At 41.4% G+C, this 20,464-nt stretch overlaps 1 protein-coding gene across 3 annotated transcripts in view; it reads right to left on the reverse strand.

The window, feature by feature from the left end:
• ADAMTSL3 (ADAMTS like 3) overlaps window positions 1-20,464 on the reverse strand; it is a 634,062-nt gene that overhangs the window by 181,304 nt on the left and 432,294 nt on the right. For all 3 annotated transcript variants that reach the window (XM_040342560.1, XM_040342561.1, XM_040342563.1), the window contains exon 7: window positions 10,054-10,180. In XM_040342560.1, coding sequence (XP_040198494.1) covers window positions 10,054-10,180 — 127 coding nt within the window. The remainder of the gene's footprint in view (window positions 1-10,053; window positions 10,181-20,464) is intronic.

Consider the following 20,464-nt stretch of genomic DNA (forward strand, 5'->3'; position numbering starts at 1 on the left):
GTGCTTGGGTTAGGTCCAGCTGTCATGGTCTTTGTGTTGCCAGTTACCTATAATACCATCCATTCTTGCACTAAGAAGGAAATCCTGCCAATAATACAATAACATACATTCTCTTGTAGTCTTGCCCATTTCCTCCAACACCATCATTGCAGAAGGAGATCCCTTTTACGTAACCTTTAAAGAATGTGGTGAAGGCAATAATGTCATAGTATTTAACTATTTTACTGTTTTTCTGTCTTCTTATTGTGTTCTAGATATATTTAAAGTCAGTGGATATCTACGGTAATAATATACCACCCTTATGATACAATTGATCACTGCACAAACCTTAAAGCGGAGTTCCACCCAGAATTTTTTTTTTTTTTTATGTAATCGGTTCAGCTACACTTGTCTAAGTACCTAAATGCTTGTCATTTAACAAATCGCCACTCAATTCCTGTATGAAAGACTTATGCCGCGAACACACGATCAGTCCATCTGATGAGAACGGACCGATGGACCGTTTTCATCGGTTAACCGATGAAGCTGACTGATGGTCCGTCGCGCCTACAGACCATCGGTTAAAAACCGATCGTGTCAGAACGCGGTGACGTAAAACACGACGACGTGCTGAAAAAAATGAAGTTCAATGCTTCCAAACATTCGTTGACTTGATTCTGAGCATGCGTAGATTTTTAATCAATGGTTGTGCCTACTAACGATTGGTTTTGTTCTATCGGTTAGGAATCCATCGGTTAAATTTAAAACAAATTGGCTTTTTTTAACCGATGGTTAAATAACCGATGGCGCCCACACACGATCGGTTTTGACCGATGAAAACAGTCCATCAGACCATTCTCATTGGTTTAACCGATCGTGTGTATGCGGCATTAGTGTTGATTTCAGCTCTGCAGAGCGTTTCCATCTTCACTGTGGGCATGTGAAGCCCACTAGCAGTCTCTTCTGGGATATGGATACCCAGCATGCCCCTCCGATCTCACACATGCGCACTATACACAGGGCGTAGCGCAGGAAGATTATCCCGTTGGCTCCTGGGATTGATGACACGCATATCCCAGGAGCCATTGCAAAGCCAGAAATGACGCGCGCAGCCACGGCCGTGAAGGAGGAAGTCAGAATACAAGACAGCATTACTGCAGTAAGTGATTCAGAAAAAAAAATATTATATACCAAATTGCAATCACTGCACACTTTACTGCTGGATGGTGAAGACTTAAAAATGTGGCTGTGTCCTTAATACTATACCCTAAATACTTCAAAAATACCCTACTCTAAAATACTTCTGATCAGCCAGTTTTGCGTTTTGTTTTGATTTTGTGCCAAAAAAGATATTTGATACTATAAAGTGTAACTCCAGGCATGTGAGCTGTACCAGCCATGCAGAATTCTGTTCAGCTAGTCTTGCAATTCACATACCTCTACCACACTGTACAGACAAGGGGATTACATTCTTATTTTATGGTTCAGCTTTGCATCTTCCCATCTCTCCTTTCTGCTTCCAACCTGCTCAGTGGGCAAAAAATCAGCTTAATCATCTGCTGCACATCTAGTGAGTGGCTATTTGAAACATGATAAAGCTAAACTGGAAAAGGTGTATTCATCTTGCAGAGGTGTATTAAAAAGGAACTTCACGCTCCTGTTTTAACTTCGTCTTTCACATGCCCAATGAAACCAGCATTGTCCTGCTGTAATCTACAGAAGCATTCCAGGTCCAGTCCGTGACACCATCTTCTCTTCTTATGACATCAGTGGTTGGCTGTCTCGTTCTGCTTCTTGTAGAATGTGCCCTGATGATGTGCAGCAATGCATGTGCAAAGTGTTGTACATTGCCCCAAAGCCTCCTGAGATGGGTATCTCAAGAGGCTGTGTGCAACTGTGGTGCATTATTCTTGCCTAGGTCAGAAAGGTGGAAGGGCAAGCTGCTTACCAAAATAAAAGTGTTTTTAAAAATAAATTACATCTTGTTTGAAAAAAGGGTAGAATTAATAATATTATTACAGAAATCAGAACAAGGGAGTGAAGGTCCACAAGATGTACATTGCCCTAAAGCCTGTAAAAAAAAACAAGTCACTCATTGGCTTACCAGAGCCACAGTTCGGCCCCACCCTCTCTGTCCCAAGAGTTAATGAGCCCAGCTGAAGTAAGTGGGGGGCCGTCCTGGTAGAGGCCAGCGCAGTAAACAGGCAGAAACGAATCAGCTTCCAGGTTTTATGTTAATTGATCGTATACCACAGCCACCAGATTGTGCCACTACATTTTAAATGGTTAGAGAACAAGGTACAGGAGGAGGTCTGTGGAATACATAGACAGGTAAAGAGCCAATTACAGCTATACTTTCTACATAATTGTCCTGTGCAGGCCAGTCAAGTTCCTTCTTTTGTCTAAAGCCCGCGCCAATGGCCACAGTCCAGCCCCCAGTTGCAGAATGTCACTTGCCCAGTCCGTGCTGGGGTGGGAACCAGGCACCAATGAGCACATTTGATTTTTCATGTTCTTGTCTGACTTGGGCCTGTTTTAGCCATGAGGGGGAACCACACATTTGTCTAAGGCTTGTTTGACTTTTGGTGGTGATCTTAAAGTGTGCCAGGAAGAGGATCTCCCAGACAATTGCAGGAGTGAGAACCAATACTATATATAGTGCAGTAAAATAAACACCTACAGTATTGGTGCATTAAACCATATGTAGTCTTTCAAAAACAGTGGACCCTTCATGTGAAAGGGGTGGATCTGGTGATAACCAGAGCACACTACTTAGTTCAATGTTATCGGGTGGAAGGGGGAGAAAAAGATAGGATAAACAGAGTTTTTAAAAAACAGTGAGCATGATCAGCTGTCCATCTACACAGGAGGAGGAGGAGGAGGAGGGATGCACAAGATTCAATGTCCGCCTCGCAAACCCATCCGTCACAGGACCCTATTTTTGGGTCAATGGAATAACGCAGGTGAAGTGTGGGATGTGTGATATGAGTATTCCAAGAGGCTGTGTGCTCAGTTTGTAAAATTTGAAGCAGCTTGTTGAAAATTGTGTTACCAATTACAAAGTAGCGCTACAAATCTATATCATGAAGTGCAAAAAGTGCAATATGTAACATCAAAAGATCAAAAGGTGCAAGAAGTGCAAAATGAAATGCCCAAAAATAATGTACATATTCATCAATAATGGAAAGTATGGAAAGGAATGTATCAATAACAATCTATTTTCAAACTATGAAGCAATCCATCAATTGTTATTGGTACATTATTCTTGCCTAGGCAAGAAAGGTGGAAGTGTGGTCTGCTTACCAAAGCAATGGTGTTTCCCCCCCCAAAAAAATTACATTTGCAACAGTGTGATAGAAGGGTGGAAACATTATTATTGTTATTGAAATTAGAACAATGAAGTAAGGCCCCTTTCACACTGGGGCGGGAGGTGTGGTGGCGGTATAGCGCCGCTATTTTTAACGGCTCTATACCGTCGGAATTGCGGCGGTATTCGGCTAGCGGGGGTTAAAACCACACCGCTAGCGGGCAAAAAAGGGTTAATACCACCAGCAATGCGCCTTTGCAAGGTATAGCTGTGGTTTCCCACACACCGCTTCTCTCACCGATCCAAAGATGCTGCTAGCAGGACTTTTGGAGCGGTCCTGCTAGCGGGCTTTCACACTGGAGAAACAGCAGCCGCTGTTTAGGGTCGGCTTGCAGGCGCTATTTTTAGCACAATAGCGCCTGCAAACCGCCCTAGTGTGAAAGGGGTCTAAAGGTGAGCTTTAATCACAAGACTGGCTGAACAGATGTACAGATCCTTTGGCAGGGGTAAAACAGTTCACCAGAACACCACTTGACAGTTCTTCTGTGAGTAACTGAACTTTTGAACCTCAGATTAGTTTTTTGCCAATTAACATATTTTATAGCAAAAAAGGAGTTTAGTCCAGCTAAAAAAAATAATAATAAATATAATTGTGTAGACAAGGAAAATTTACTTTTTTAGTTGTACTCTAGTAGATAATTATGTGCCAGCTGTAGGTAAATGAAGGTATACAGTATATAATGTTGCATATAACCAACATTTGATCTGTAATGGATACTGGCACCTAGAGAAGTAAGAAGATAGACCTTACTCCTCTTCAACCCTACTATTAACATGAGGAAAAAGACAGGCGTGCTGATTTTTTCTCACTACTGGTTATTAATATAAGCCTGCCAAATGTCCAATTTTTCAGAGTGTTACAGATTTGTTCATTGGATTAATTCCTTTCTTTCAGGAAAAGTCTTGGCACTTTTTTTTTTCTTTTCAGTTCCGTTCTCTTCATCCCAAAGGAGTCATAAGCAGTGCACGACCTTATATTTTATGACTTCAACGCTGAGGTGTTTAAAAATGGAGGGAAAAAAACGAACTTAGAAGCAAAATAATCTGATCTCTACAAAAGATATGATTTGAGCAATGAGCTGCAAATTCTCTTCTATGGCATTTCAGCAATTCTTTGAAAAACCACATCAATTGCTTTCAGTTTATAGCACATAGCAGTTCCTCACATCAGCCACTAGAGCTAACATATTTCCGTTCTAAAGTTAATTTATATTACTATACCATATGTGAGTTTATACATGAATGTTTAAAGTGAATGTGACATGGCCTAAAATGTTTCTACGTTAACAACAGTGTTGTAGTGTTGGCACCTTGTGGGACTCGAAAACGCCAGTGTTAATCTCCAAACCAATCCTTGGAGAGCCACTTGGATCCTTGGCCCAAGCAGTACACAAGGCCTTGATATCTGCCCAAGTCAAGATTAAGCTCGGTCTCCTGTCATTCAACTGCCAAACATTAGAAAATCTGTGAGCAGAAGTCAAGGCCCCAAAACTTGAGTTAGCACTGGGAGGCAACAAATGTTAATCTCAAATTGGGTAGAAGTCAAGGCCTCATGACTGCCCTCAGCTGACATTGTGCTCTAGCTGGGATTTTAATGTGTCCTTGTTGCTTTTATTATTATTATTATTATACTGGATTTATAAAGCACCAACAGTTTGTGCAGCACTTTACAACATGAGGGCAGACCGTACAGTTACAATACAATTCAATATAAGAGGAATCAGAGGGTCCTGCTCATTACGGCTTAAGCCTCGTACACACGACCGAGGAACTCGACGGGCGAAACACATCGTTTTCCTCATCGAGTTCCTTGTTAGGCTGTCGAGGAAGTCGACAAGGCAAGTTTCTCCATTCCCGTCGAGGAAAAAGAAGACATGCTCTCTTTTTGGCTTGACGGGATCCTCGACAGTTTCCTCGTCGAAAAATGTACACACGACCGGTTTCCTCGGCAAAAAAAAAATCCCAGCAAGTTTCTTGCTGGTTTTTGCCGAGAAACTCGGTCGTGTGTACGAGGCTTCACAATCTAAAGGGAAGGGTCAAGTGCTACAAAAGATAGGAATTGTGGGGGGTGAGCTGATAAGGAGAATTAAAGTCCACTTATTAGGTGGAGGCAGGATAGGCTTCTTTGAAGAGAAAGGTTTTCAGGGATCATCTTTAAAGTGGTATGTAAACCTTTAACCACTTAAGGACCGGACCAATACGCTGCTAAATGACCCAAGGGGTTTTTACAATTTGGCACTGCGTCGCTTTAACAGACAATTGCGCGGTCGTGCGACGTGGCTCCCAAACAAAATTGGCGTCCTTTTTTTCCCACAAATAGAGCTTTCTTTTGGTGGTATTTGATCACCTCTGCGGTTTTTATTTTTTGCGCTATAAACAAAAATAGATGACAATTTTGAAAAATATGCAATATTTTTAACTTTTTGCTATAATAAATATTCCCCGAAAATATATAAAAAAACTTTTTTTCCCTCAGTTTAGGCCGATACGTATTCTACCTATTTTTGGTTAAAAAAAAAATCGCAATAAGCGTTTATCAGTTGGTTTGCGCAAAATTTATAGCGTTTACAAAATAGGGGATAGTTTTATTGCATTTTTATAAAAAAAATGTTTTACTACTTATGGCGGCGATCAGCGATTTTTTTCGTGACTGCGACATTATGGCGGACACTTCGGACAATTTTGACACATTTTTGGGACCATTGTCATTTTCACAGCAAAAAATGCATTTAAATTGCATTGTTTATTGTGAAAATGACAGTTGCAGTTTGGGAGTTAACCACAGGGGGCGCTGTAGGAGTTTCGTTTCACTTAGTGTGTGTTTACAACTGTAGGGGGGTGTGGCTGTAGGTCTGACGTCATTGATCGTATCTCCCTATAAAAGGGATCACACGATCGATGCAGCCACCACAGTGAAGAACGGGGAAGCCGTGTTTACACACGGCTCTCCCCGTTCTTCAGCTCCGGGGACCGATCGCTGCACACTAGCGGCGATCGGGTCCGCGGGACCCGCGGTCCCGTTCACGGAGCTTCGGACCGGGTCGCGGGAGTGCACCGCGGGCGCGCACCCGCGACCCATGGCTGGGTACTAGTACAGGACGTACCTGTACGTACATGTGCCCAGCCGTGCCATTCTGCCGACGTATATGTGCAGGAGGCGGTCCTTAAGTGGTTAAACATACCCAGTAAAGCGACTGGCCTCAGGTGATACACAGAGATGGAACAAATCCTCCTTCATAAGTTGTACCTGTCTATCTGCAGCCCTCTCTCCTCTACATCTGTTCAAACTGCTAAATTATAAAGCTTGTCTAATGCCCTGTACACACGATTGGTTCCTCTGATGAAAACGAACCGTTGGATTTTTTTATCAGATATCCGATGAAGCTGACTTTCATCAGTGTCCAAAAAAAAATCCGATCGTGTCCAACATGGTGACGTAAAACACAACGACGTGCAGAGAAAAATTAAGTTCAATGCTTCCGAGCATGCGTCGACTTGATTCTGAGCATGTATGGATTTTTGACCGATGGATTTCCCCACAGACGATCGTTTTTTTTTCTATAGTTTTTTTAACCATACGAAAATTTTAAAACAGGTTCTATTTTTTTTCACCGATGGGAAAAAAACTGATTGGGGCCCACACACGATCGGTTCGTCCGATGAAAACGGTCCATTGGTCCGTTTTCATCAGACGAACCGATCGTGAGTACAGGGCATTAGAGTTCGGACAAAGGGGGGTGGAAAGCTGAGGTTACACCCTGCAGAGCTCAGTGAGGAGAACTCTGAAAGCTGATTGGAGGGAAGGGACATCCCCCCCTTCACACAGCACACAGGAACAGAGCTGAGGCTGTCAATCTACTGGAGCTTGTCAGATGTGATTCATGCCGATAGCAGGGGAACGAAGCAGCAGACAAAAGTGACACTTAGTGCTCTGTATTAAGACAAGTACACACTATAGAGGGATATGCTTTGTTTATTTTTCATATCTGAGGTTTACAACCACTTTAGGGAGAACTGGGCATACCTAGCCCTTAATTAACCCATTGCTATATATGCTCCAATATTTGGGCTCTGAAATATAAGAGTTATTTTTTGCATGTTAGCTGGTAAGTTTGATTGGAAAAATTTTGTTTGAGTGTGCAAAGTCTCATGTACAGCCTACAGTTAGGATCTAAGGGGCGAATTCAAAAACAGGTTAAAAGAGAGTATAGTAGAACAGAAAATATAGTTTATTTTATTAGTAGGATCAGTTATTTGTAATGCTGCTGTTGATGACAAAACCTATCCGAGTTTAGTATGCACTATTTATTTGAGAGTTTAGGACATTCATTATAAATCAAAATAGTCCATGCTCATAAAAACCACTGGAGGATTTTTTTTGCACCCAAGCCTGGTATTGTAGAAATAGAAGAACCCCAGTAAGTTTGATCACACCAACATTATAAATGACCATTGGGATTCCCAAATTTACGACTAAAGTTCCTTGCAGGTCTTCCTCAATCTGTGAACTTTGTATGCAAAATAATGTTATTTTCACATGTTCAGTACTGGGAAATGCTATTGTTTTTCATAAGTGAATTGAAAGAACAGACATTAATCAAATCAAAATTGTATAATCTGGTCAAGGAAATCTAGGCACTTCTTGAATATAGAAAGGTGTATTAAAATAAGCTAGCATTGCTTAACTTTACTTTTAAAATGTTATTTTTTTATTTTAAAATGTTAGATGATTAATTTTAATACTTTTAAGTCATTTGAGTCAATGCTCTAGCGAAAGTATGAGGATTGGGAATTCTGACTTTTCTCTGACTTTGCTGGTTGCATAATTGTTCCAGGAAAGTGACTCATTGGGGTTGATTTACTAAAGACAAATAGACTGTGCATTTTGCAAAGTGCAGTTGCACTCTACATGAGCAGTTGCCCCAGAGCATAGTAAATGAGCAGAAGATCTGCTGACTTCCATTATCCAATCATGTGCAAGCAAAAATGCTGTTTTTTTTATATTTTCCTTGCATGTGATTGGGTATTCTTTGCAAAGTGAACCTTTACCTCATTTAACAAGCTCCAGAGCAACTGCTCTTGCAGAGTGCGCTGCACATTGCAAAGTGTACAATCTATTTGCATTTAGCATATCAACCCCAAAGTATCAAGGCTAGCAAAGACCAGTACAACTCTTTGCCCATTTTTCATAATGGACACGGAGATCAAGATTTATAGGCTTGGTCTAGAATTGTAATCAATATTACTGATCAGCATTTTAAAATGTTCCTCCCATCTGCAAACAACATTAAAGCTTATTTGGGGGAATGAAATTGTTTAAATGTAATTTATCACAGTACTCTATGGTGGAAATGGTTATATTGTGCATACTAGTTACCTGGCAGGGAAACTGAACCTGTTCAGCCACTCATGTAATTCCCCTATTAAAAATATGCAATTCAAAGTTTAGAGAATGTAAGCTTCTGTTAAATGCCTCAAACAGAGATATTTTATTACTGATGCAAACTTGCAAACTCGTCTTCAAATGAATCCTTGGGGAGCTCCTTGAATGCTGAGCCCAGATAGTACACAAGATCTTGACTTCTTGCCAAGTCAAGATTAAGGGTGGCCTGTCATTTAACCTTCAAACACTAGAAAATCTGTGGGCAGATGATAAGACCCCAAAACAAGTGTTAGTACTGGGGGGTAACTAACTTTAGGCTGGGTTCAAACCATTGGGAATTGGATGCAGGTTCTCCGCATCCAAATTACAATAGCAGGAGATTTTGACTGGCACTCTATGGAGCCTGTTCACATATTTCCACAGCAGGTCTGATGCGTTTTGCAGAAAAATGCTGTGCGTCTTTTGGTCCCTTTCAGTTCCGAATTCAGCCCAAAATTTGGGCTAAAATTGGACATTAAACGGTGAACCAGGACGCACCGGACCCCTGCTGTTAGATGGATCCGGCGATGGTGTGAACCCAGTCTTAATGTTAAAGGAGAAGTACAGCCAAAGCTTGCTTGGCTGTAATTCTCCTGTGGATCACAGGAGTGCAGTTTGTTCTGCAGTCCTGTGACCCATCTTCAGCTGAAGCCTGCTGTTGGTTGACGCCACAGAGCCGGTCCAGCCTTGGGAAAGAGCGTGACCATATGGTTGGGATCCACTCACATGCCTGGACTGGCAAGCTGCTGAGAGCCTGAGCTGGCCACTCATGCCCCCTCCACAGCCCAGGGCTCCAATGTGTGCGGGGGAGGGGGGTGACAGAGCAGAGATCTGGCAACTGGCAGTCACCAGCTCTCTGCTCAAGGAGCTGTGAGAGCCAAGCGATCAGTGGTGTTTGATCACTTGGTTCTCAGTTTTAGAGCCGGTGGGGGACAGGTGCAGCATCAGACCGATCTACATGCATAAGCTTTAGCAATGTCTGAACGTCATTAATTTGGCCCAGCTTCTTGATAGTGACAATGGCAGTTTATTGTCTCCCTATATAGATGAAAGACATTCATGGCAGGATCCCCAGGTATTATTTTAAAGAAAGCTGCAGATTTGATTGGGGTTATAGCTTCTTCATGTAATAATCATCTATGATTCTTTCACCTTTATTTGACCACAGAATCTAATATATACATGTTATAGCAGTGGGATTTTCATTCAAATTATTTTACTATAAAGCAATTTGAGAATAAAAATATCCTGGGGCCAAAGGTTTACACAAGAAAGAGATACTTACGTTTTTCAGGGGAAAGATGAGATTTGGATTGTCCCCTCACCAGCCTGCAAGTCGACCCATCTCCGGCACACACTCCACAATTGTCTTCTTTGGCATTGCTCCCAAGCTGCCGATCACAGCCCACGGCCTGCCAACATCAACAACAAAGTTAGAAGGAGGGCAGACCTGTAGTACACATGCTCAGGTTTCTGGAATTTTATTTATTATGTTATGCTTTTCACTTTATGAGCTGGCCTGATTCTGTCAGAGCACACATTGTTTCTCGGCTGATGTTAGACACATCCTGTGGCACAGTATCATTTCTACTATGTTAATAAAGTAGACTGCTTATCAGTTGATAGAATGCAAGCCCAAAGGAAAACAGAGAAGTCTACTTCTATTACAGAACTACTTATTACAGAACAGTCTCATCAGCATTTCTGATTCATTGTAAAACAAAATGGGGATTTTTTATTTTATGGATGTTTTTACACTCATTTACATGAAAAGTCCCCATTGTGTTCTTGATTTTACTTAAGACTGCATTGCATCTATACAGCAAGATATGTACGTTTATACCATATTTCTTTAAAGGTCAACTCTAGCAAAACCATATATTCCAGATTTATGTAGTAACTGCTAAAATGAATCCCATGCTACAGTATCTTCTGGTGATTCCTGCAGTGAGATGTCCTCATAAGAGATGAGCAGGGTTTGGTTCAAAGCAGATTCTTGACTAAAGTTGGGGTGCCGAATAGGAACCCATTTGAAGTTGAACGTTAAAAAACAGTAATGGCCATTTTCTAATTCAAAAGGCAGGGGATTGATCATCAAACAATTTGCATGGGACACCTGGTCACTGCAAGGGGGAATATGTATAAAAGCCAACAAAAAGTTTAAAAAGTTCTGTTTGGTGGAGTGAAGTGATTTTAATAATGCTTTAAAGGCAACATTAAAATTGCAAAATTCCTTTAAATGACATGCTTAGGTGCCTTAACCTACCTGTGAAGTGGCACATCTTTATACAACCTACTATAGCAAAACTGACATTTACAAAAGAAAAATTTTAATCACCGTCAAATTACAGGTTCGGACACATTTTTTCTGTTTGTAAACATACCGCTGGGGATTCCCTCATTCTCCACAGAAAACAAAAAAAAAAGGGTTGTCAAGGGGGATCACACACACAAAAAAAAGAAAAAAAAGGTTTGGAGTCTCCCCTTAAAATACGGGGGAACTCCACACAACAAAAAACAAAACAAAATATGCATGGGGTCCCTCCTTTAACCACTTCACCCCCTGAAGAATTGGCTACCCAATGTGATTCGGCACTGCGTCGCTTTAACTGACAATTGCGCGGTCGTGCGACGCTGTACCCAAACAAAATTTACGTACTTTTTTTCCCCACAGCTTTATTTTGGTGGTATTTAATCATCTCTGCGATTTAAATTTTTTGCGCTATAAACAAAAAAAGAGCGACAATTTTGAAAAAAACACAATAATTTGTACTTTTTGCTATAATAAATATCCCCATTTTTTTCTCAGTTTAGGCTAATATGTATTCTTCTACATATTTTTGGTAATACAAATTGCAATAAGCGTATATTGATTGGTTTGCGCAAAAGTTATAGCGTCTACAAAATAGGGGATAGATTTATAGCATTTTTATTATTATTTTTTTTTACTAGTAATGGCGGCGATCTGAGATTTTTATCGGGACTGTGACATTATGGCAGACACATTTGGCACATTTTTGGAACCATTGGCATTCATACCGTGATCAGTGCAGGGAAGGGGTTAACACTAGGGGGCGATCAAGGGGTTAATTGTGTTCCCTAGTGTGTTTCTAACTGTAGGGGGAGGGGACTGACCTAGAAGAAATGACAGATCATGGTTCCTAGGTATTAGGAACTCAGGATTTGTCTTTCCTCACAGAACAGGAATGTGTGTGTTTACACACACACATCTCTGTTCTGCCTTTCGTGCCCGCAATCGCTCGTGGCCAGCGGTTATCACGACCGCCGGTCATGAGCATTGGCACCCCCGCGATGCAGCAGGCACGTGCACACGCCTGCTGTTCTGCTTAAAGGGACCGACGTACAGCTACGATGGTTCGCGGGATCGTGCCGACCTGCACACATAAAAAATCCATAAATAAAAAAAATAATCCAACCCTAAAATGTTTAATAAAGTGAACCTGTATTGAAATTGTAAATACCCTCTGCTGTGTAGATGTTACCCTCTTCTCTTGTGTGTCTTTACTTACTTTCCCCACTCCTCTCCACAATGCATACCCTATGTTGGTTCCTGCAAGGATCCTATGTAAATATTGTCACTCAATTACAGATTTCAGCTGGACTTGTACTATATTGTGGAAGATATTTCATAGGCAGATCGTATTACTTAACTGGATGGAAGGTGTAAGAATTATTGAACCACCCTGTTCAAAGTTAGATAGTCCCAACCCCAGAGTCAGGTCCATAAGTCATAAGTCCCAATTCTTTCGATTATGACACCATCTGTCTTCCACATAAAATTCAGTTTTACCATCTCTGCCCCAGAATTTAGACAAGTCATACCTTCAGCCACATAAATCGAATGATTAACACCTTTGAAGCTGTCTGGAAACCAAGGATAGGATTATGTAACTTATACAGAGTGATTCTACAAACGTCTGCCTTTCCATAGTAATTTGATCAAGGTGTTGGTGTTACCCGCGTTGATATACATTTTGGGGAATTTTCATGACACTCATTAAAACTGAAGAAGGGGCTTGGATAAGCTAAGATAAGCTGTTTTCAACATTACAACACAAGTCCAGTTGACTGTGACTAAATACAGTATTTGATGACCTGGATAAACCTTCACATAAATACAGTGGGACCCTAAATTAAGAATCTATTTTCCACACTCAGTACATCGATCAGCATGGTTTATTAACTAGATACAAGAAGCCTTTTGGGTCAAAAGTCTGTAGTAATGTGTGAAGCATTTGTGGTCATAATACGTGTGTTATTAATATAGATGGAATGTTACGAGACCGCACTCACATTTTGCATCGAACAAAAAGAACCAAGAGCCTTCCAAAACAAATTAAGTAAACATGTATATTATGCATTCATTATTAATTATGCATACTACTAGGAAATTATGCAGTGCTTTACATAATTCACAGACTATTCAATTCAGTCCCAGTCTTTGAAGTATCTTACAATTTAATGTCTCCATTGAAGAGGAACACGCAACTTTTAGGGTCAGCATGAGGTGAAGCCAATCAACCTACAATTATGTTTTTGGGTTGTAGAAAGACTGAGGGGTTGATTTACTAAAGGCAAATCCACTTTGCACTACAATTGCCCTGTGTGACTAGAACATTAATTAAGCTTTTCAGCATTAAATACCAAAAAAAAATGTTCATGTTTTTTTCCCCCTCAAAATTACAAAGAGAGTGAGGCCTCTTGCTGTTTTTTTTTTTTTTGCAGAGGAAACCGGTCGTGTGTACACTTTTCGACGAGGAAACTGTCGAGAATCTCGTCGAGCCAAAAAGAGAGCATGTCTTCTTTTTCCTCGACGAGAATGGGGAAATTTGGCTCGCCGAGATCCTCAACAGCCTCAGGCCCTGTACACACGACCGAGTTTCTCGGCAGAATTCAGCCAGAAACTCGATCGGAGCTGGATTCTACCGAGAAACTCGGTCGTGTGTACACTTTTCAGCGAGGAAGCCGACGAGGAACTCGTCGGGGCAAATAGAGAACATGTTCTCTATTTCCTCGTTGTTCAATGAGGAAAGTCAGCCCGCCGAGATCCTCTGCGGCTTCAACACTGAACTCGACGAGGAACTCGATGTGTTTGGCACGTCGAGTTCCTCGGACGTGTGTACGGGGCCTAACAAGGAACTCGACGAGCAAAACGATGTGTTTCGCCCGTCGATTTTCTCGGTCGTGTGTACGAGGCCTGAGATGTCTCTGTAATAGGACCACTTAAGCAATCTGTATGCTTTTAGCCATACAGCATTAGAAAGCATCTATACAACAATGCAGGAGATGCCCATAATTTGGTATCCAGCTCTATGCATGAAAAATATGTCAGCCATTCACAAAAGAAGGTAAAACATTTCTGAGGGAACGCTGTTTTAAAACAGTTCCCACACCACCACAGTGTGCCATATTACAAGAAATCTTGCTTACATTTTTGGCAGTTTTAGAAAATCAGAGCAGCTGCGGACTGAGATGAAATGGGTAATTTTAATAACTTTAAACTAAAAAATTACCTATGCAACAATTAGCTATAATATGTATTTTGTTTTGGCGAAAGCAGAGTTTTCCTTTAAATACTGGCAAAATCCACTAGTTGCTTGGAATGGCCTCCATCATCCTGGATTATATGAAAATTCACTGCTCTAGCTCCAAGATCAAGCACCTAGAGACATTTCTGTACTGTTCTAAGTCACATTTAAATATTTTGATCTACAATCTTAATGTAAGCTTTGACACATTCCGTGCATTAAAATCTGACTTAAAGGGTCCCAACAGGGTTTGTTTAATACCATGATTTCCATTACATACACATATTACTATTATTATTTTTATTATTATGTCTGGCGCTGTCTCGCTTGACCTACTTAGAGGTCATCAAACCCTTACCACTTCGAAGCTGCTTCTCATTTGTTCATAGCTGTGTAAAAAAAAAAAAAAAAGTGTCTTGGACTGACATAAACCATGTCAGGGCAGCAATCATTTATCTGGGTTCTGCAATCGCCATCTCAATAATACAGTCGTTTGGACAGTTTTGCATTTTATGATTAAGATTTAGTACAGGGGATCAAGACACGGATACTGCCTGTACTTCACCAAGGGAGCTAAACTTTATTTTAACTCTAGGGTTGGAAACACGGCAGCTTCAGCAGCCAGGGTTCACTCTCGATTAATTACTAGAGACCTGACTACATTCTATGTTAACATAAGCATGTAACCAATGTATAAAAAAACAGTATGTGAAGAGTTTATTTCATTTTATATTGCTTTTAAATGAACTACAAAGTACTTACTCAAAGCCTTTCTTTTCGAAATGTGTGCAAAATATTTTATGGGATTATTGTTAGACGAGCCAATTATCTTGGACAGCCGCTTCATTAGGGGCACCGCCCCCCTAATCCATGCGCCGGGCCCTAATCTACATGCAGGGCGCTGGATGCATGGTTTTTAATGGGTATTTTTTTTATGAAGCAAGTGAGTTAAAGCCTGAGGCTCTAATTTGCTTTAAAAAAGGGTTGGGCTTTGGGCGCAGAGCACTGCGCCCTGAGTCCGTCCGGGTGTGTGACAATAGCAAAATAATATCTGCTGTTGTCTTCCTGTGTCTCCTCCTGGCCAATAAGGAAGCGGGTCTTAAGACCCGATTGGCCCTAAAGGAGAAGCGACCGCATTGGCCAGGTGCAGGGGGGAGGCGCCGAGGAGATGCAGGGGGAAGCTGTCGAATCTGCCCGTGGCCTGGATGGGGTAAGTGCGAGGCTGATGGGCGGACAGACGATCGGCCGAGTGATGGGGTTTGACTGGCCGACAGACTGATCAATCAAACGAATCAATAAGAAAAAATAAGATTTACACTCTCTTTTTTGTTCTGGTGACCTTATATACCGGTATATTTTTTTTACAGAAATATTTTTTTACCTTATTAACATTTCTTATAATAAAAAAAAATACGATTTACACTCTCTTTTTTTTCCTGGTGATCACTGTTATAAAGACTGAAAGTCAGGGAAATCCAAAACGTTGAGCTGTTATCGGAACAAGAATAGAAGCCAAATCTTCCAATAAAGACACTTAGAGCTAGATTCAGGTACAGTTACGACGGGCGTATCAGTAGACTCCGAATCCGCGCCGTTGTATATTTAAGCGTATGCTCAAACTGATATACGCTTAAATGTTGCTAAGATATGAGCGGCGTAAGTCTCCTACGCCGTCGTATCTTAGCTGTCTATTTACACTGGCCGCTAGAGGCGCTTCCGTAGATTTACGCGTAGAATATGTTAATGACCTAGATACGCCGATTCACAAACGTACTTGAGCCTGCTATGCCGTTTACGTAAGGCTTACGTCCAGCGTAACATTACCCATGCAAAAATAAGGCGCAGCCAATGTTAAAGTATGGACGTCGGAACAGCCGTCGAATTTTACGTTGTTTACGTAAGTGGTACGTGAATGGGGCTGTGCGTAGGTTACGTTCACGTCGAAAGCATTGAGCCGACGCAACTTAGGGAGTATATGCGACGTGACTCTGAGCATGCGCTTGCATGCGCGGATCGTTAGTGCAAAAATGTACATGGGGTCACGGCTACTTTGAATACAACACGCCCACTACCTTCCACATTTGAATTAGGTGGGCTTACGCCTGCCTAGATACACTACGCCGGCGCAACGTACGGCGCCAGACTTTTGTGAATAATGGTCTGGGTGCCCTATTTTACGTCACAACTATACGCCGAGCTACGCAAATCTAGCTCTTATTCTGGTGACAGATGTCCAAGAGAGGATTTCCCTCACTTTGTAGATATTTCCTGTGGTGCCTATGGGACACAAATGGCAAAGAAAACTGACAGGGGGTATAGCAATTTGTTATTCTCTTCAAAAACGAAAGCATAAAGGTTTTGGGTTAAAATATACTTAAGGTCTGCTATTTATTTTTTCCATTTTATTGTATATGTGCTAAAAATAAAGGCAAGTTATAATCGATCATTTGTAATTTAAAGTTATTGCAAGTCAAATCAGAAGTTCTGAACGTAGCTTTCCTATATAAACCAAGAATAATAAAGTTACTATCGCTTATAGTATTTCATACATTAGAATGCAAAGGGCCTCATTGTTTGGTAATTTCTAGGGGATATTTTTTATAAGGTAGTGATTGTCTCATTCACAAAATATTCACGGTAGGTGAAACTTCCTGGTGCATGCGGATAAATGAGAGCCATACCCCTAAGGCCTCGTACACACGACTGAACATGTCCGCTGAAACTGGTCCGCGGACCAGTTTCAGCGGACATGTTCGGTCGTGTGTACGGCCTATCGGACCGTTTTCCAGCGGACATTTGTCCAGCCGACCATTTTCCAGCGGACAAAAATTTCTTAGCATGCTAAGAAACATGTCCGCTGGAAACCGGTCCGTCGGACATGTTCGGTCGTCTGTACGACTCACCGGACATGTCCACTCGGCCGAAAGCCCTTGCATGCGTCGAAGTGATTCGACGCATGCGTGAAAGCATTGACCTTCCAGGGTCGCGCACGTCGCCGCGTCATCGTCGCCGCGACGGCGCGGCTACATCACCACGTATCCTGTCTGCGCGGATTTCTGTTTGATAGTGTGTACAACCATCAGACAGAAATCTCCGAGCGGACATGTCCGATGAAAACGGTCCGGCGGACCGTTTTCATCGGACTGTCCGCTCGTCTGTACGGAGCCTAAGAATGATCTTCCAGATGGTTTATTCAGCCATCAATAGTACAGCTCCACCTGTAGATCACCACAACCTTAACGCATTTCACCGCTGCATTTCACCATGAATGGCTTGATCACAAGGATGGGTGATCAAGCCATTCAAGGTGAAACACAATAAGAAGTTGGTCTTCAAGTGGAAACATTATGGGGCAGATCCTCAAAGAAATTACGCCGGCGTATCTGTTGATACGCCGCGTAATTTAAAATTTTGCGCGTCGTATCTTTGTTTTGGTATCCACCAAACAAGATACGACGGCATCTGTGTTAGATCCGACAGGCGTACGCATTAGTACGCCGTCGGATCTAAGATGCAATTTTCCGGCGGCCGCTGGGTGGCGTTCACCTCGTAATCCGCGTTGAGTATGCAAATTAGCTTTTTCCGACGATCCGCGAACGTACGAGCGGCCGTCGCATTCTTTTACGTCGTTTCCGTTCGGCTTTTTCCGGCGTATAGTTAAAGCTGCTATCTGGTGGCGTACTCAATATTAAGTATGGCCGTCGTTCCCGCGTATAATTTTGAAAATTTTACGTCGTTTGCGTAAGTCGTCCGTGAATGGGGCTGGACGCCATTTACGTTCACGACGAAAACAATGACGTCTTTGCGACGTCATTTCGAGCAATGCACCCTGGGAGTTTTGACAGACGGGGCCCCCTACTCGCCGCATTTGAATTCCGCGCCCTTACGCCGCGAGAGATACACCGTAACTTACGGCGCAAATTCTTTCAGGATTCAAAGATTTGCAAAGTAAGTTACAGCGGCGTAGCGTATCTCACATCTGCGCCGGGCGCAGCGTAGGTATGTGGATCTGCCCCTATGGATGCAAGTGTACTATTGATGGTTAACAAAGCACCTGGAAGATCATTCTTTGGTGTATGGCACTTATTCATACAGATTCTTCAATGGTGATCAGAGACGGGCTTCTTTGTTTGCCTATAGATAGCATGAAGCTCATGTCTAGAGGTGCTTTGGTTTTTGAATGTTTTAATTCCTGGTGCATGTGTTCTAAATTAACCACATGCCGACCGCCTGCTGTCATTTGACAGCGGCAGAATGGCTCTCCTGTCGCAAATCTCCATAGCTGTACGGCGGGCGCTTTAAGTGGTCTGTCGGACACCCGCGATTGCTTGTGACAGAGCAGGAACGTGGATCTGTGTGTGTAAACACACAAAAGCACATCCTTTCAGGTGAGAGGAGACCTATCAAGTGTTTTTAGTATATAGGAACACCGATCAGTCTCCTCCACCAGTTAGTCCCACCCCCCCACAGTTAGAACACACAGTGAGGGAACACATTTAACCCCTTGATCACCCCCTAGTAATAACCCCTTTGCCTGCCAATGACATTTTTACAGTAATCAGTGGCTATTTATAGCAATGATCACTGTATAAATGTTAATGGTTTAAAAAAAGTGTCAAAAGTGTCCAATCTGTCCGCCACAATGTCGCAGTCCCAATAAAAATCGCTGATCACCGACATTACTAGTAAAAAAAAATGCCATACATCAATAACCTAATTTTGTAGACGCTATAACTTTTGTGCAAACCAATCAATATACATTATTGTCATTTTTTACCAAAAATATGTAGAAGAATACGTATCTGCCTAAACTGAGGAAAAAATGTGTTTTAATAAAAATTGGGATATTTATTATAGCAAAAAGTAAACAATATTGTGTTTTTATTTTTTCAAAATTTATGTTCTTTCTTTGTTTGTAGCGCAAAAAATAAAAACCGCAGAGGTGATCAAATCCCACCAAAAGAAAGCTCTATTTGTGGGAAAAGATGGACATAAGTTAGAGTACAACATCGCACGACCGCGCAATTGTCAGTTAAAGCGGCGCAGTGCTGTATTGCAAACAATGGTCCGGAAGGGGGTAAATTGTTCCGGGGCTGAAGTGGTTAAAAATAATTAGGCAGCAGTGAATGTTTGGTGAACGTCTCATTCATTGCTTTATAAAATGCCCCTTGGATTTTGGCAGAATGTTACCAAGTGATTAATTTGATTAGATTGGTAAAAAAAAATGTTTTAAATATAATGCAGTAGGGGACATACAAGTTATCCTCAGCTTTATTTATAACGTATTTAAAGGTTTATTGGAATTTTTTAGATTATTATGTTTTTGAGTGTGCTAATAATGACTTTTGTGTATGTCTGTGGAAAATATCATTTTGATGAATAGTTGCAGAAGTATCACGGGACTTATAGGTTCTCTACTTTCAGAAAATATATAGCTTGAAAATCTTTATTGAACTTTTAAGTCTGCAGTGTACATGGGAAAATGTAAAATTCTCTTTGGCCATCCGAGGTGCACAACGTGAGCCAGCACATTAATGAGTTTAAAAAGGACTCCAATAAAACTAAAAAGCAGCCGGAATTAGTGACAATTATGTCATGTTTATAGGCACTATAACCGTGCTAATCTACTGACACCCAACTGTAAACACTTTTGTACTGACAGTCATTTCTCTTTAATTTCTCAACAAATTACATACACGGCCCAATCCACTTTTACTACCACCTGCTAAACAACAGGCCATTAAATATATATTTTTTTTCTATTATCATTTTATTTTCTATCAAAAAGTAATAAATGTATGGGGAATGTAAAATGTATTCATTCACATGCATATTTTGCTGCATATTTAAAGAAAAGACCACAGCATCGTCCAAACAGTCAATTAACAGATAGCTTAAGCAGTGAGTATAACATGCTTTACTACATATACAGACTGATTTTACTGTTGTGGGTTTAGTAAAACTTTAAATATACACTATATTGTCAAAAGTATTGCAACGCCTGCCTTTACATGCACATGAACTTTATTGGCTTCCCAGTTTTAGTTCGTTAGATTATAAGTTGGCCCACCCTTTGCAGCTATAACAGCTTTGACTCTTCTGGGAAGGCTGTCCGCAAGGTTATGGACTGTGTCTATGGGAATGTTT

Source organism: Rana temporaria, chromosome 3 (genome assembly GCF_905171775.1).
Source record: "Rana temporaria chromosome 3, aRanTem1.1, whole genome shotgun sequence".
In the NCBI taxonomy this organism is placed as follows: domain Eukaryota; kingdom Metazoa; phylum Chordata; class Amphibia; order Anura; family Ranidae; genus Rana; species Rana temporaria.